Here is a 15,611-nt window from a genome sequence, read left to right on the forward strand (position 1 = left end):
ACGTGCAAAAATGATACGTGAAAAGGTGGAGGACAGAAAATCAACAAGTTAATAGCAGATGCAAAAAAAAAAAAACAAAACAAAAGGGGGGAAAGGAAAAACTTAGAAGAATGCAGGAAAGAAAATCATCCCTCATTCTCAGTGCCAATAAAGCAAAATACCACCTAAGCCTTCACTATGATTACAGCTCTCTTTATTTCACAGTTCACTCTTTATTACTGTCACTGTTAGCTTTTATTTTCCCATTTTCCCACCAGTATTTTAGCACCATTTATCCAAAATTGACTCAAGTACCTTGGCTCCTCACTCTGTGTCACATACACACACTACTCATTACGATGTGACTGAGATGAAGAAAAAAGCTCTCACAAATCCGAAGGAAGCTCATTATTCTGTTTCTGTTTAATTTATTTGGGGATGTATTTTCATCAGAGTGATTTCGAGTCATGACGCACAGAGGCAGCTGATGGTACAAAACTATCACTTTAGTCATTAGTCTGTGGTGAAATGTGCAGTACTAACTGAGATATAAAACCCTAAATAGATCGATGGTTGCTGTCAGCTATTAGTTTAAATTAATTCTGAGTGTAAACTGGAGAGTCCTGTCCTACTGCTGCCTATTCATGAAACAATACAACTTGACATAATGTTCAACTAAGATGAGATAAGATAAGAAGTACTTTATTTATCCCGAGTGAAATTCTTTTGTCATACACATGCTCAATGCAGCAAGAGAGACAGAGGAGCAGAGGATTAAGATATACAATATGTACAATAGAATACAAGTATATAGTAATATACAGTAGGATAGTGCAAAATATAATATCAAATAACTGTAACAAGTAACAATATAACTATATCCTGAAAAATAAATAGCTTAGCTTAGCTATCAGTGCAGGTGATTCTGAAAGTGACATAGTATTGTGCAAATGAATAAAAGAGTAGCAGCATATGATGGGGAGATGAAACAAACATTCAATGAAAAACTGTTGGGTGATATTGTACGGTCTGAATGGGAACAGAATAGCTTTGTTATAAATCCTCAGGAAAATCACCTAAAGAGCAAGGAAGAGTTGTACAACCTTTTGTACTAACCATCTAACCAACTAACCATCTTTGTACTTTATTGAGGGACTTTCTGGAAAATACAGGAGACTAGAGCCCAGGATTCTTATTAAAACAAGCACTTTATTCTCTTTCTGTCTTTAAAACATTATAAAAAAGAAACCTTTTATGTTAATATGAACTGAGTTTTGTACGAATAATGAAAATAAACCTATCACACTTAAATGAGAAAACTAGCTCCTAGTGACAAACTTGAGAGGACCTGTGTTTAAATCATGTTTAACAGATTAAGCTAAGGAGAAAGAAAAACAGTAACAAAACAACTCTGACTTAGAGAAGTGAGAACAAATTATGTGAAGTGTGACAGGATGTACCTGGCAGGCATCTAGTCTGTGCTGCACTAACTCCTCCTCATCATCATCTCCCTCTGGCTCCCATCTGCTGATGAAGGCTTCAGACTCATCCAGCACTCTCCCCAATCGACCACAATTATCCTCCCAACGGGTCCACTCCTAGAGCAGAGCCAAATACAAATCCAAACCCCTACTTTGAAATTGAATCTATGAATGCATGTTTTTCCAGGAAAAATGAAACAAAAGTGCACATTTGTGAATGTATAAATTCATATGGCCTTCAGCAAATATGGGCTACAAACCTGAAGTCTCCTTTGAGAAGCCACTTCCTGTTCCAGAGCCTGTTGCTGCAGTGATTTGGCCCTGGCTTCCAGGTGTACCCGTTCATTCTCTTGACACTTGAGTGCTTCTGGCTCAAGTTGGGATAGATACTGAACAAAAGCCATCTGGGACCTGAGGACCTGCAGAAACTTCTATATCACCAAGAGACGAGCAAAGCGATGATCAATTAAATAAATGTGGCAACCAACTGGATGTGATTGAGGTCTAAATACTCGGGTGTCTAATGATTAATTAGTGGAGGTTGTGCTTGCAACATGGGGCTCTTTAAAAACCAGGAGTTTGCTTCATACTCTTGAAGTAATGTACCAAACTTAAATCTGCTCTTTGTCTGTGTTTTGAAGAACTTCCTGAAAGTGAGATACCTTGTGTGTGCAGAGAACAGCTTGAAGTTTGCTGCAGCTGTGAACCTGGCTCATCTTTCTCTCTCTTATGCATTCTTCACCCAGTTCCAGGAGCCGAGTTATCCCCTGAAGCAAGGACCTAGAACTGTGTTGCATCTTGGCCTTTTCCCCTGGACTTTCCCTCAGATGTCTGGCCAGCACACACTGCAGAGATACAGATGAGCAGCAGAATTTAAGGAGAATACCACTAACTTTTAAAATACAGATCCTACATCAGTAGCAACTACTAAGGCAGTGAAATGTAATCAGTTAATTATGGCATCCATATAAACTCAATAAGCACTAATATGTCTGAATAATTGTCAGCAAACTCATCATTTGTCTGATATCTGCTGCCTGTAATGGATGCTTTGGTGTTATATTACTAGCATTTTAATTAGGCCTTCTCTAGTATTGTAACACTAGTGCTATTAATCATGCACACATACGCAGCAAAGCTGTGCAGCAGTTACCTCCAAACTGGGACCATCCTTTAGATTTGGAAAGACTTGACTCTGTCCAAGTTCAAACTCATCCAGAAGACACAGCTGATTGGTGGAGATCTCCTATTGAAAGACAAATAATATGTTTGTGCTTAAGTGTTGGAAGAAGTACTGAGGTTCTTCACCAACTCAAAATGACTGCATCACATACTTTACAAGCAAACAGCTTGATGCTCGAAGCTTGCTGTTAGTAATGAATGCTTGGTGTGTAAAATCTAAGCCTGTATGGTGGAAATTAATCAAATTACAAGAATAAAGCACCACAAAATAGAAACTACCCCAAAAACTATATGATGATTATAGTACTTAGAGTAGGAGTGATTTTACTGACATTTAAAAATACTTGAAAATGTTCTGAATATTCAGTTACACTGTTGAGCTTTATAAAGCATGTCAAAGCCCTGCAGTTTTAGTGACACAGTTTCTGCACAACCACAGACATGTAAAACATGTACTATTCACAGAGTCTGTTGTTTCCGAGTGTTACCGTAGAATTTGGGTTTTGCTGCAAGTAAAAATTGCATATTTGATCTAGTCATGGGAAAGGATGGGAAAGGGTCGACAGTGAGCTCTAATTTATTTCAAACCTTGCAAGGGTCCTTAAGGCCTGGATCTTCAATAAGCTGATTGTGGGAGGAGGTCAAGACCAGCTGGGCTGTATGAAGACAATCCTGAAGGCAGGTCAAACAGCTGTAAGCATCTGGTTCTTCCTTTGAAAGTTGAGGCCTGGTTTCTGATGCTACTTTACTCATCAGTTCAGAGAGGGTCCTCAGCTCAGCTGATATACACTGCACACAAAAACACAAAAAAGGACAATTACGATGTGACTGTGAAGAAAAGAGCTCTCACAAATCCTAAAGAAGCTCATTATTCTGTTTCCGTTTAATTTATTTGGGGATGTATTTTCATCACAGTGATTTCGAGTCATGACGCACAGAGGCAGCTGATGCTGAGTCAGCATTCAGGTTTCGTACTTCTGATCAGTTGACTATGATACACAGCTATCACTTTAGTCATTCGTCTGTGGTGAAATATGTAGCACTAACTGAGATATAAAATCCTAAATAGATCGATGGTTGCTGTCAGCCTTTAGTTTAATTCTAAGTGTAAACTGGAGAGTCCTGTCCTACTGCTGCCTATTCATTAAAACAATACAACTCAACATAATGTTCAACTAACCATCTTTGTAGTTTATTGAGGGGCTTTATGGAAATAACAGCCAATAACATAACAGTGATTCAATGCACTTAGCCATATAGGCCATCAGAAGCAACAGTAGCTCACATAACCACTTGTTACAGCCAAGGTATGCAGATTTTGTTGCTGACCATGTCCATCCTTTTATGACTGCAATATACCTATCTATGATGGCAGATACCAGCAGGATGACGTGCCATGCCGCAAAGCTCAAATCATCTCAGACTAGTTTCTTGAACATGACTATGAGTTCGCTGCCCTCAGATGTCACAGTCATTAGCTCTGAATCCATGTCATACATTGTGGATGTGAAGTACGTGTGGAGCAGCTATGTGAGCAGATATGTGAAGAATAAAGGCAGCTCTGATGGCAAAAGGGAACTAACTGACTCAGTCACCTCATGCTGCAGCAGCCTCAGCTGAGGTTCATCTTCACCCGTGCCACCACAAGTCAACAGAAGGTCAGTCAAAGAACTGAGGCAGAGGAGGACCTGCTGTATAGCCTCGTAAAACTCCTCTTTCACACCTGGATGAGAACCATCGGTGGAGCTCACCTGGGAAATGTAAAGCACAATCATCAATTTAACTTACCACAGTTTTTTAAAGGTCAGATTCTCTGAATATTTTGGCTCATTCTTCTTAATGTATAAACAGAGTTAGTAGATCTTATATTCTGAGATGAAAAACCGGACAAATTGTGTCTAGCATGTTATCTGATTTGATTTTGACTTGAACGACATGAAAAACTTTAAATATATTTATATGAAAAGAACTGTCCTTAAAAATGGTGTTTTATGATTATAAAGACAAAACTGCCAGGAAATAGCCCGTCAAGCCTTTTGGTACTTGCTTATTTTGTAGCCCTATTTAAAAAGAAATCCATCTTTGTGCCTTCATGTGCTTGAAGTACTTTTCAGAAATACATCTGATTATTTCATTGAGCCTCAGTCATCCATTTTAGTCAGTTATTTGTGAGAGAGCGTACTACCTGTGTATCTAGATCAATATACTTTCAGCAGGAACGCACTTAAAAAGTCTCTTTCTATCATACATACTATTTTTCTTAGCATAGTGATGGCCTCCTGTGTGTGCTGAAGAGCTGCACAAGTAGATCCAATTGACCTCGACGCCTCATCCTAAACACAAAGAGAAAACTGAACTTAAGGTTTAACAGCAGGTGAAGGAAAAAGACAGAATGCAACAAGGGTGTAACTGAGCAGGGGCAGGAGTTACATCCCCTGCTTCATCCTTTCATATTCAGTAATATCGGATCCATAACTTTGCTTCCAGTAAAACAAAATCGGGTATTTTAGTAGCAGAGGGAACGCTCATAATGATATTCTTTTGCTTGTCGTGGGTCCTTTTTCATTGTGGAAGACAAGCAGCTTCACAGATATGAAAACAAAATGAGCTTCCGCACAGAGGACAGGATGAAAGGATTGGCGAACCTTGTAACCTGGTTGCTCTGGTAACAGATGTAATGGCTATGTTGGTGACATCCACATTTTAGAAATAATTTCACTTCTATCACCTCACACCTCACGTACATCTTGCAGTCTGACTGAATACTACAGATTCAAGCACGGCATGGTTATTTTCCTGTTTTCTTACCTTTTGTCTGTTCTCTGCATCTTCTCTGTTCTGGCTTTGATGGTTCTCCTTAACTTTTTTCAAAGTGGTTATTTTTTCAGAAATCTGGGAATGAAGGTGACTCCACCTTTGGCACTTGGGGTTAACATTTTCATGTCCAGGCAAACTAGGGACCACAAAAGGTTTATGAGCCTTTGATATGCTGTGTAAAGAGGAGGTCCAAAACTAAAATACTACGACTGGAACTTTTACCTGATTGGCTCAACAGAAAACTGCTGGGATCCTCCCAAAAAACAACTGGTGCTGACTTCAGTTTGCTCCCTCAGTCTATCAAAAACATCCTGTTAAAACAAACAAAAAAAAGTTATTCATCTGGTACTTTACATACTAATTCTGCAAACTTAGTTATCACCTCCCTCCCCTCCAAAAGGGAGAAATTATGTAATCGCCCCCCCTTTGTTTGTTTGCCTGTCTATTTGTAAGCAGTCTAGTGTCCACAGTTTGCAAGAGATCCTTTCAAATGTTGTGTGTTGGTCAAGGTCACACCAAATGTAAAAGTAAAAACTTCTTATTATCCACAATTTTTATAGAAAGTCTCGAAACTTCACAACAATGGATCTTGGGGGACATGAGTTAGCGCCCAATGTTAAAGTTGACTTTGAGTTATTACTCCAATTAAGATATATATGTATATTTATTTTTAAATTAAATGTCCATGAAACCATTTACTTAGGCTTAAATAACTTTGATCGACATCTCTTTGAATTTTCAGACAATTACCACATCTGAATTGGGAGCTGTGGACAGCGACAGCTTCTCCTCCTCTATCAGCTCATCTGATGCTCTTCCAGCAGCAAATGGAGTTATCGGTCTTGAAGGAATCAGCCTTGTATCTTCCGCTCCGGCTGCTGCCTGAGGGGTGTTTGTGCGAGGGTCAGCATCAAAGGCTTCGTGTTTCGGTAAATCATGCTGGTGCACAGCAGCAGCTTTAAGCTGGCCTTCTGCTGCAGGGATGGCTGCAGTGTTTAGTGACTGAGCGGTCACAGATTCAGGAGTAAGTGCTACGTCAAAATCAGCTTTAGCGTCAGGTGTTATTATTCCAGCCTCAGCTTGTTTGGCTTCAAAGTTGATATCTAACTCGGGCTTTTCTGCATATTCAGAAGACCGATGAAGCATACCCTCCAGGTCCTGAAAGACAAATGAAAGATGATACTAGAAATAACTACAACTTATGGTAGGTATATTAAGATTAGTTTAAAAAAATCTTATGAAAATGTTTATAAAAAGAGCATATTATTGAAAGAAAAGGCATTAAATACTCTTAAATATATATCCAATATGAAACTGATTATTTACCTTCATATCCTCCCTTTGCACTTCTGAAGGCTTGAGCGTGTCCTCAGGGTCCTAACATATTGGTTGTATGAATATACAAATGCAAACCAAATCCTTGCACAAACACATATAAATTACTCATGCTATTCTCATCCTGGGTGTGTGTATGAAAGGAAAGGTTTCTGAGGAGCAGCTGCTTCTGACAGCGACAGAGTGGGGTTATCAGCAAACACAATGACCTGCCTCACAGAGCTCATTAACAGCATGCAAAAATCTCCTGGTTTCTTCCACAGCACAAAAAAAAGATAAAGTATTAGTGCTAGAAATTGTGAACAGAATTACATCGATGGGTCATTCCATGTCAGTTCACCAAATACCTACCACCTGATCATCTCAGATTCACCTGAACAAATTTCAGGGAAAAAAAAATCTTTTTAATAGGAATTCTGCAAAATTTCAGGTCCCTGCTGTCATTATTTCTTTTGTCAAAATGAAGCAATTCAAAGAGAGATGGTGGGAGTGTTTTTAGATGTTTTTTTAGCATCATCTCTGAGGGTCCATCTTAAAATTCTATTATGTAGAAAACTGCTTGAGCTACATCATTCAATTTATTCAGGCTAAAAGAATCTGGCAGTATGGCTCGCAGGAGTGGAGCTCAGGTTTACATACTGTAGAAGGATGGATGCCTGAAATCACCATTTAGATGAATGATCTCTGACAACAGATGTGGAGACCTGTGGAAACCACAATTTAATATACAACACATATAATATCCTTTAGAAGAGTCCAAATCAAAGCCACAGATACTGATACTGATGCATGAATATGAGAATAGAAACATTAGCATCCATTGTCAGTGTAATATTCCAGTCAATGTTTTTAGAAAGAACATGTTTCTCTTTTGTGACGATGTTCTCGCTCAATATGAGTTTTTGTAATACTCATATTTATGTACACCAGGCAAAGACTGTTTGATGTTTTAAGTCAATTTATGTACCCTGACAGCTGAGCAAGAAAAAAGTATCTGCACTGGGTGCCACTGCAATACAGTCACTCACTGGCCAGTTAATTAGACACACCACTCCAACAGCTCTTTAACACAAATATCTAATCAGAAACTTAATGAATATGAGCATGTAAATGTGATTAAGATGACCTCAAACTAGATATCAGAATATGGGAGAAAGTAGCTACACCCTTAATGATCCATATTCATACAGCCTTGTAATTGCTTTAAAAAAATTGGACCTAGCTCAAGTAGTTTTCTTATCTTCATCTCTTGAACTATTTTCTTTTCAGAGAACTAAGTACAGCAAGGATGTGGATGTTATATAAAAATAAATTAAGAATCATTATGGAATTTTTTTCAGGAAAATCTTTGATGGTCACTAGTTTGATGAGATGATATGATGGATTGACCACAAGGAACAAATAAAGAAGGAATAGTTAGAGTAGAGGAAGCCCAAGACAGTCAGAGTTTCATTCCAAAGGACCTAAAATCCTCTGCATTGTTAGAAAATAGTCTTACACGTTCTGCTGCTGTGGGGGTGTTACTTGAAATTCTGTCAGTGAGCTTAAATAATGAATGTAAAATTGTGGAATGAAACCAAAAAGACAGAGGTACCCAGAGACATGCTCTCATGTGATGTAATTACATCTGATTTACCTCTGGAATACTGCTTGTTAGTGTGTCAGAGGATGACGAGTGACAACTCTCGTCATCCTCATCCTCCTCTTCCTCTGAGTTAGACACCTCAAAAGCCCCCTGCTTTCAGTGATAAGGGTGGATATATGATCAAATTTGTGATTTAAAGGAAAACTGGAAGAAAAAACGGCTTTTCTATCGACTCTCATCACTCTTCTTTATCTAACAACAATATCAGTAAATATTGAAGTTAAAGTTTTTGTTAGCAGCAGTCACCATTTCATTCCTGCACTTTCATTCTATTTTTTGAGTTTTATCTGCAATTTTACAAATATAATTTTCTTTTTGGATAAGGTTAGACCTCTTTAATTTAATCTCAAAACACAGTTATACAGCTTTTTAATACCGTAGTACAATAGTGAAATTCCCCCCTAAAACAAAGATTTTTGGACTTCCTTGAGCCTGATGAACAGCTCAGTATAATTATTTTTTACTCACACAGGATTCTAACAGCAAGGTTCATCTAATCCCAGATAACAGAGTGAAGCGAGTGAATGGGGGATAGTCACTGCACTTGAATGATTTACCAGTTCTACTGGCTTTCTGAGCTCAAAGAACACTTTTAAATTTTGGCAACAAGAAGAAATCTTGTACGTTGTGATTTGTTTTTCCTCTCCCAAAATAATTTGATCAAAAGCTGCTGAGAACTGCAAGCACAAAATGATTAGAAGAAGTGTGTAATTGGTTTACTTCAATCACGACAGCAAAGACCACACAAGTGTTATTTGATTTGTTTAGCTGGTTTCATTATTTTGCTAAATGTTACCTGGACTAGATGTGTGTCCAGCTGTTGCATCTGTCCAGGAGTATGAGAGCTTGTTGTGATTGCAAGAATCGCACTTGTTTCTTCCTCTTCTCTGATCTTGTTCTAGGTTAGTCAAAGAGACGAGAACATTTAAGAAAGAATGGAAGAGGTGGCAGAGGCTCATAAAAAAACAAATCTACTGTGTTGAAACAAGGATTCAGTTGGCGACAAGAATGAGTGTTGCTTCATACAGTAGTGCAACATTAAAGTATATCAGCAAAGTAAGGACAGCATCATAAGCACCTTTTGTTGGACCATTTTTTTCTTTTATAACAGAACAAAATCTTTTGCCTGTGTGCTAGGATTCAGACATGCTGTACCTCGAGCAGAGAGGCTTGTTGCTGTGTGAGATGTTCCAGCTCCTCGAGTGACTGCAGGAGCAGCCTGACTTTGGAGTAGACTTGAAGGCCTTCTTCTGCTCTTTGTGGGATGTTAAGCTCTCCTTTGCATTTTTCTAGATCTTCTAACATCTTCTGCATTGAGCACAAATTATCTTGGATCACCTGAAACACGTGTAAACTGTTAGTTTGACATTTTCCCCCATATATATGAGAGAGAGAGATAGCAGATTGGTTTAAGCATTCATCTATGCCACTGCCACTTCTTTACATTTACAAACATTTGTAGCTTAAACTGCTTTATTTTTCACTGTATACATATTTACATGTTTCTTGTAAAAGAAATGCACTGCATTTTATTTGTTTCTAAACTTCTTATTGAGAAATCTTCTGGTTGTCCTACGTGTTTTTAGAACCAGATACTGCAGTAGGTCTATTTGGTCTTCAAAAATCATCAAAGTGGACAAACTGCTTTATTAACTGTGCTTCATACAAATGAACCAAGATGGTAAAATCAGACACACCCTTTAAATGAGTTGATCCAGGAACACTGAGCGATGTAAATACAAGTGTTTTAATTACACCGATGTCATCTTTTATGTTGTATTTCATTCAATTTACTCCCTTGTAAATTGCTCTCAGTGCCATACAGTGTAGTAATAACAGTAATATTACTATTATTATACCGGTACTACTGCGACCACACTAACCTATTTAAAAAATAAATAAATCACTAACTAATTGCATTTCTGTACCTGTCTGTTGTGCAGATGTTCTGTCAGGGATATATTGGAGTCGTCCATGGAGGATAAAATTGTTCTGATTTTCAGCACATTTTTCTCCACAGTCTTAAGTTCAGCTTCCATGTCCTCCACCACCTGCAATGAAAATTGTCTTAGACATTTAGCTTTGTATGAAAACTGTTGTATATGCCCACCATTATAACTAATGTTTATGACACTTTCTGCTGTCTGTACTGTAAATGCTTGCAATCTTCAAAAATCCGGCTACAATGCAAGTACAGAAATTCCGCTCAATGTGCCCCAAACTGGGGCACATTGAGCACTCGATATCGCTATGAACCCAAAAGTCTGAAGTGTTAACATTCTTACTACAACAGCCTGCAGGAGCTGCTCCAGTGGCCCGAGGATGCTGCCTTGCATTTTGAGGACTTGTTGGTCGTTTTGCTCCAGCCTCTCCTCCTGGGCACTGATGTCACACACCGCAGAGATTTCACCCAGCACCAACCTGAAATCCTGCAGGTTCCCCCTGATCATCTCAGAGTCATCCAGGACCAGCTGTAGATCAGAAATTTAAATCTCATTTAAATTTAACAAGAAACATTTCTTAAAAGGAACCCCTTAGGTTTGTTTTTTAGATCAAAATGTTTATTCTTGGACTCTACTCCGGTAGCTTTGCATGAGTCACAGTTCAAAAATGATCCTTATTTATCCTAAACTTCACCTTGGTACAGTACCTCAGTTTATCCAATGTCAAAGTCAAATTAAAGTTGTTTCCCACACCTTTAACATAATAAACATAGTAGATAGTATAGTTTTCTGATTTACTTTATCTACTTTACTTTTATTTGATTTTAATGTTATGTTGATATTTTATGACTTGTATATGCTGTTTCATTGCCATTGTGAGGCAATTTGTAAAGTTAATTTTGAGACATATAAGAAATATATACTATATTATTATACTATTATACTATTATAGTCCTTATACTACACTATAATATTGTTTGTGACCATGGAATGGCAATGCATTTTAATACAGGTGTTAAATACAGAGGTTTACTGGAAGGCAATTATAAAGATTAAAGGGCAATACAATCTATGGATATATGTAGGAAAAAATGAAACTATAAAGACATGAAGATTACATAAAACAGATATAAACAAAAGAATTAAGTTAGCATGCTTCTTCACTGACCTGCAGGGACTTTGCATGATTGTGGAGGCTTTTTGCTGTTGTGAATGAGCAGGGAGCACTGAGCCATGACTGGGCCTCACCTAACCAGCGGGTGGCGCTGTGCAGAATATCTTCTAACTCCTGAAGACACTTTGGGATCTAACATAAAAGACGATATATGGAAAATGAAGCATTCAGTCAAATGGAGTGGTAAGCTAAAATAAATTAAGTATATGTAGCCTACAAATGATTTAGATTTAATATATTTATATTGGTGAGCAGCAATAGTAGTGGCACTAGACCTTGCTGAGAAAGGTTGTACGCTGTTCAACCATCTGTGCTGCATCTTGGTAGAGCTGCTGGGGTTGTGTGAGCTGGTCAATAAGAAGCTGGGCTTGATCCGGCTGCTCTTCTGCAAGATCCTGCACCTCGCTCTCCAGGAGCATCAAGCTGCTGTGCCAGGCATCCAGCTCATCCCACACATGCTGAAGAACAAGACAGTAATGTGGATTAGCATTAGTTCTTAGGAATCTATAGCTGTTTCATTTGGCTTGAATAAAATTGACAAACAGCTTGTGGAGGTCACTCAAAGGTGGCTGGAAGTTGAAGAAAATCTGACTTTATCTTAGTCAGCTATACAACTTGCAACTTTTCAAATGAGATCTGAAGTTAAATAGTTATTCAAATTATAAAATATACTTTATAAGTAAAGATAAATAATGTGGTGGGAAATTCTGTAAAAGATAATTTAAAAGGCAAATTAAAAGGAAACTTGGAGAGCTGTGAATTCAAAGTTAAATTTTACAGTAAAAGACTGGTTCATCAGGTTCATCGCAACAACAAAACTCCCAAACGCAAACTAAACAACATAGTGTATGCTGTGCAGTACAGTGAGGAGTGCCTGTAACTTTATATAGGAGAAACCAAAACAGCTACTGCACAAATATATGGCATAACACAGAAGAGGCACTTCAAAAAGACAAGACTCAGCTCTACAACTACACTTAATGGGTAAAGGTCACTCTTTCGAGGATCCCAAAGACAGATAGTTTGACAGAGGAGTAAAGGAATGACTATCACTGAACAGAGATGCAATGAAATTCTTAGATCCCTTCCCAGATGACCAGAAGGTCTCACAGTGGTAATGATCCACAATTGTTTTGTTTTTTTCACGCTCCACCTTTTTGTGAGTGAGACGTGATGCATCTTTATAAATTTAAAGAAGTCTGGTTGGCTTTTTTTCAGACTGCTACTACTGATCTGGATGACTGAGAACCTACAAAAATACTATAAATGAAAGTGAGCGAGATCACTTTCTGTTCTTTCTTTGCCTCTGCACTAATTTGAATAATTTCAGCTGAGAAGCTTTTGCATAATCTCACTGACAGATTCAGTGAGAATCTGTCAGTGAAACGAATCTGTCAAACGGTCAGCACTGAAAATACAGAAAGTTTAAAAAGTTGTTAACAAGAAATAATTAAACAGTGGGTTTATTTATTTTTCATATGTGGACACACAAGCAAACAGAAAACAAGGAATACACACACCTTCAGGACATTCTGAGCTTCACTGACTGTTGGACTTCTCTGCTCCAGTAATGCTTTCACCTTCTCCATGCCAGAACCCAACTCCAGCACTCTGCTAGCCAGCTTCTTAACGAGGCTGTTCTCTATTAGCTGTGTGACACATACACAAACACATTTGCACCAACGGACTTTAGCTTGAGATCATTTATCTGTCAGTAACAGATCTTAACAGTTTGAAATCAATTTTCTTGTCACCTTCTCTTCTGCTCTCTGCAGAGACATCTGGAGATCCTGTATTTGCTTGCCTATATCCACAGGAACCTCTGTGTATCGGCTCTGCACACTGTCTGTGATGCACTTAAGCTTGGTCTTCTGGGAAGACAACTCCTTTCTAAGCTCCTGTCAGTGTGGAAAGGACAAAAAATACAGGAATCAGACAGAGACTGGGAGTGTGGGTCAGACATTTAATACTCCACTCCCTCTACTCTACTGCACCCCTGATTTTTTTACAAATGAGACCAGCTGGACAGAATAGTACCTAAAAAACAGTTTAAATTCTGCAATTTGCAACTTGACTGTTATATAGCTTGTATTTCTCACTATAATGTGAACAACTTCAAATCTAACACTCATAAGAAAGTAATATTTCATCATTTATGAATAATGACCATAATAAAGTTGGGCATGTTAAACACTTAAAGGTGATTACTTGTTATTACATGCATATAAGAAGCCATATTATTGTTGTTTTTTAATATCACTCTCTATAAAATCTCAAATACCAAGTTTCAAACATTAAAAGACGAAGCCCACCTGTCTTTCGCTTGGATTCAAACATGCTTCCAGTGCCGGAAGAATGAGAAACACGTGTTTCTGAATCTGTCCCATCTCTTCTTGAACTTGTCGTCTTTCTCTCTCCTCGGCCTGGGCTGCAGCTACAACCAGCAGGTTTCGTTCTTTTAAGCTGTGGGCAAAAAAGTATCTTCTCAGCATACTCGACATAAATAAATAATCACTTTCTAAATGTATATTAAAGAAGTCCCACCTCCTGACATTATCTTGGATCTTCACCAGCGTTTTGCCAATAGGCCCTGGGGAACTTGATAAGCTCAGGGCGTGCTCCAGTCGATGCTCCAGGGAGGCCAGGTCCTGCTGCTCCTGCTCCAAACCTGTCTGATGGATCTCAGCCAGGGCGAGAAGCTCCTGTGGATCCTCTCCAGTGAAGTTCACAGTGGTGGGGTCTCGAACCTCCGCCTGAAGTCTGGCTAAAAAGCTGCAGCACTGCTCCATCTAAAGAAAATCGAATTGAAGCATCAATATCTATGGTTCGCTTCTCTGTCTTTTTAATCAGAAAACAGTAAAAGTCACTTGACATACTAAGTTCTGGTTAGTGAAAAGCAAAAGTTTCAAAAGAGGTAAAAAATATTAATTCAATTTTAATCTGCCATTTATTTGTTTGTTTTTAAATGTACGAAAGGCTTTATTGAGATTTAAACTTACGCTTGCAGTAATGTCTTTCCACTGCTCTCCTCTCTGCTCTGTGCGTACCATCAGGAGGCCAACAACATGAAGTAATGACAACCAGTGCCTCCAGAGGGCACCAACCTCACCATCCTTTCCAACCCCACAACCCTGCATTGGACAAACAGCTCTCAGGTCGTCTATCCTCCCAGCAAGACCGTGAAGATCTTCCATCAGAAGCTTGAAAATGTAATGAAAGTTAAAATTTAAAATCATGAAAGCCAAACAGATAATGAAATATTTTAAGCAGCCAAAGTCAGCTAGACTAGCACTGTCTTTCTTAAAGCATTTTTGCAAGCATGGCTAAACAGTTAACAATTCTAAGCTGTCAAAGTGATTAAATGCCAGGTTCAAACAGATACAATACGTAGAGATAATGGCATAAAGCTGAATCTAACCTACCTGAGCTCTTCTTTGTTGGGCAACACATTTGTCATATGATGTCACATGTTCTGCAGCACATTCTGAAAGCCTTTCCTCAAACTGTGAAAGATGTTGACAAATGTCTTTGTGGCACTTTTGGTGACTTTGCTGTCTCAATTCACACCTATGAGAACAAGAAATGTGAAGAAAATACATAAGACGCAAAGGTACAGAGATTTACATTTAGAAATTGAGAACAGCCAAGTACCTTTGCAAGGACTCAAGCCTGAGCTGCGCCTGGGCGTCCAGTATGGCTCGTCCAGCCATTAGCTGGCTGAGGATGGTGATGTGGAGCTGCTCGGTCTTTGGGAAGGAAAGGCAGGGTTCACGAGGTACCCGTTCAACAAGGTGGCAAATATGAGCGTGAAAACCTTTTTCAAGAGTTTCTAAAGCCTCTTGGGTCTGTCTTTGTTCCTCAGCACAATCCAAAAACCCTCCAGGAGCTGACAAGAATGTTGCCTCAGCATTGTGCAGGAAGCCTATTGCTCCTTGAGCAGCCCAGTGATAATCTTTCAAGGATTCTCTAGCTTGTGATAGCATGACCTGTTGAACAGATGTTACACAATAAAGAAGAGTTTTTGAAAACACCCAAACATGAACCCAAAATATGAA

General features: G+C 38.6%; 1 protein-coding gene across 2 annotated transcripts in view; it reads right to left on the reverse strand.

Moving 5' to 3' along the window:
* Positions 1 to 15,611, reverse strand: part of syne2a (spectrin repeat containing, nuclear envelope 2a) — an 83,585-nt gene that overhangs the window by 32,714 nt on the left and 35,260 nt on the right. The window contains exons 53-77 of one of the 2 annotated variants that reach the window (XM_087851928.1): positions 15,208 to 15,542; positions 14,979 to 15,123; positions 14,556 to 14,756; positions 14,101 to 14,345; positions 13,869 to 14,019; positions 13,311 to 13,454; positions 13,077 to 13,205; positions 11,832 to 12,014; positions 11,551 to 11,688; positions 10,725 to 10,910; positions 10,368 to 10,490; positions 9,595 to 9,777; positions 9,236 to 9,337; positions 8,431 to 8,532; positions 6,786 to 6,836; positions 6,210 to 6,641; positions 5,682 to 5,770; positions 5,451 to 5,595; positions 4,895 to 4,975; positions 4,238 to 4,393; positions 3,231 to 3,431; positions 2,614 to 2,706; positions 2,123 to 2,305; positions 1,721 to 1,891; positions 1,440 to 1,577 (exon numbers count right to left, since the gene is read on the reverse strand). In XM_087851928.1, coding sequence (XP_087708054.1) covers positions 1,440 to 1,577; positions 1,721 to 1,891; positions 2,123 to 2,305; positions 2,614 to 2,706; positions 3,231 to 3,431; positions 4,238 to 4,393; positions 4,895 to 4,975; positions 5,451 to 5,595; positions 5,682 to 5,770; positions 6,210 to 6,641; positions 6,786 to 6,836; positions 8,431 to 8,532; positions 9,236 to 9,337; positions 9,595 to 9,777; positions 10,368 to 10,490; positions 10,725 to 10,910; positions 11,551 to 11,688; positions 11,832 to 12,014; positions 13,077 to 13,205; positions 13,311 to 13,454; positions 13,869 to 14,019; positions 14,101 to 14,345; positions 14,556 to 14,756; positions 14,979 to 15,123; positions 15,208 to 15,542 — 4,107 coding nt within the window. The remainder of the gene's footprint in view (positions 1 to 1,439; positions 1,578 to 1,720; positions 1,892 to 2,122; positions 2,306 to 2,613; positions 2,707 to 3,230; positions 3,432 to 4,237; positions 4,394 to 4,894; positions 4,976 to 5,450; positions 5,596 to 5,681; positions 5,771 to 6,209; positions 6,642 to 6,785; positions 6,837 to 8,430; positions 8,533 to 9,235; positions 9,338 to 9,594; positions 9,778 to 10,367; positions 10,491 to 10,724; positions 10,911 to 11,550; positions 11,689 to 11,831; positions 12,015 to 13,076; positions 13,206 to 13,310; positions 13,455 to 13,868; positions 14,020 to 14,100; positions 14,346 to 14,555; positions 14,757 to 14,978; positions 15,124 to 15,207; positions 15,543 to 15,611) is intronic. The other variant, XM_035908453.2, reaches the window with a different exon arrangement.

The sequence above is a fragment of the Neolamprologus brichardi genome, chromosome 15 (genome assembly GCF_056152115.1).
Source record: "Neolamprologus brichardi isolate AB-2024 chromosome 15, ASM5615211v1, whole genome shotgun sequence".
In the NCBI taxonomy this organism is placed as follows: Eukaryota; Metazoa; Chordata; class Actinopteri; order Cichliformes; family Cichlidae; genus Neolamprologus; species Neolamprologus brichardi.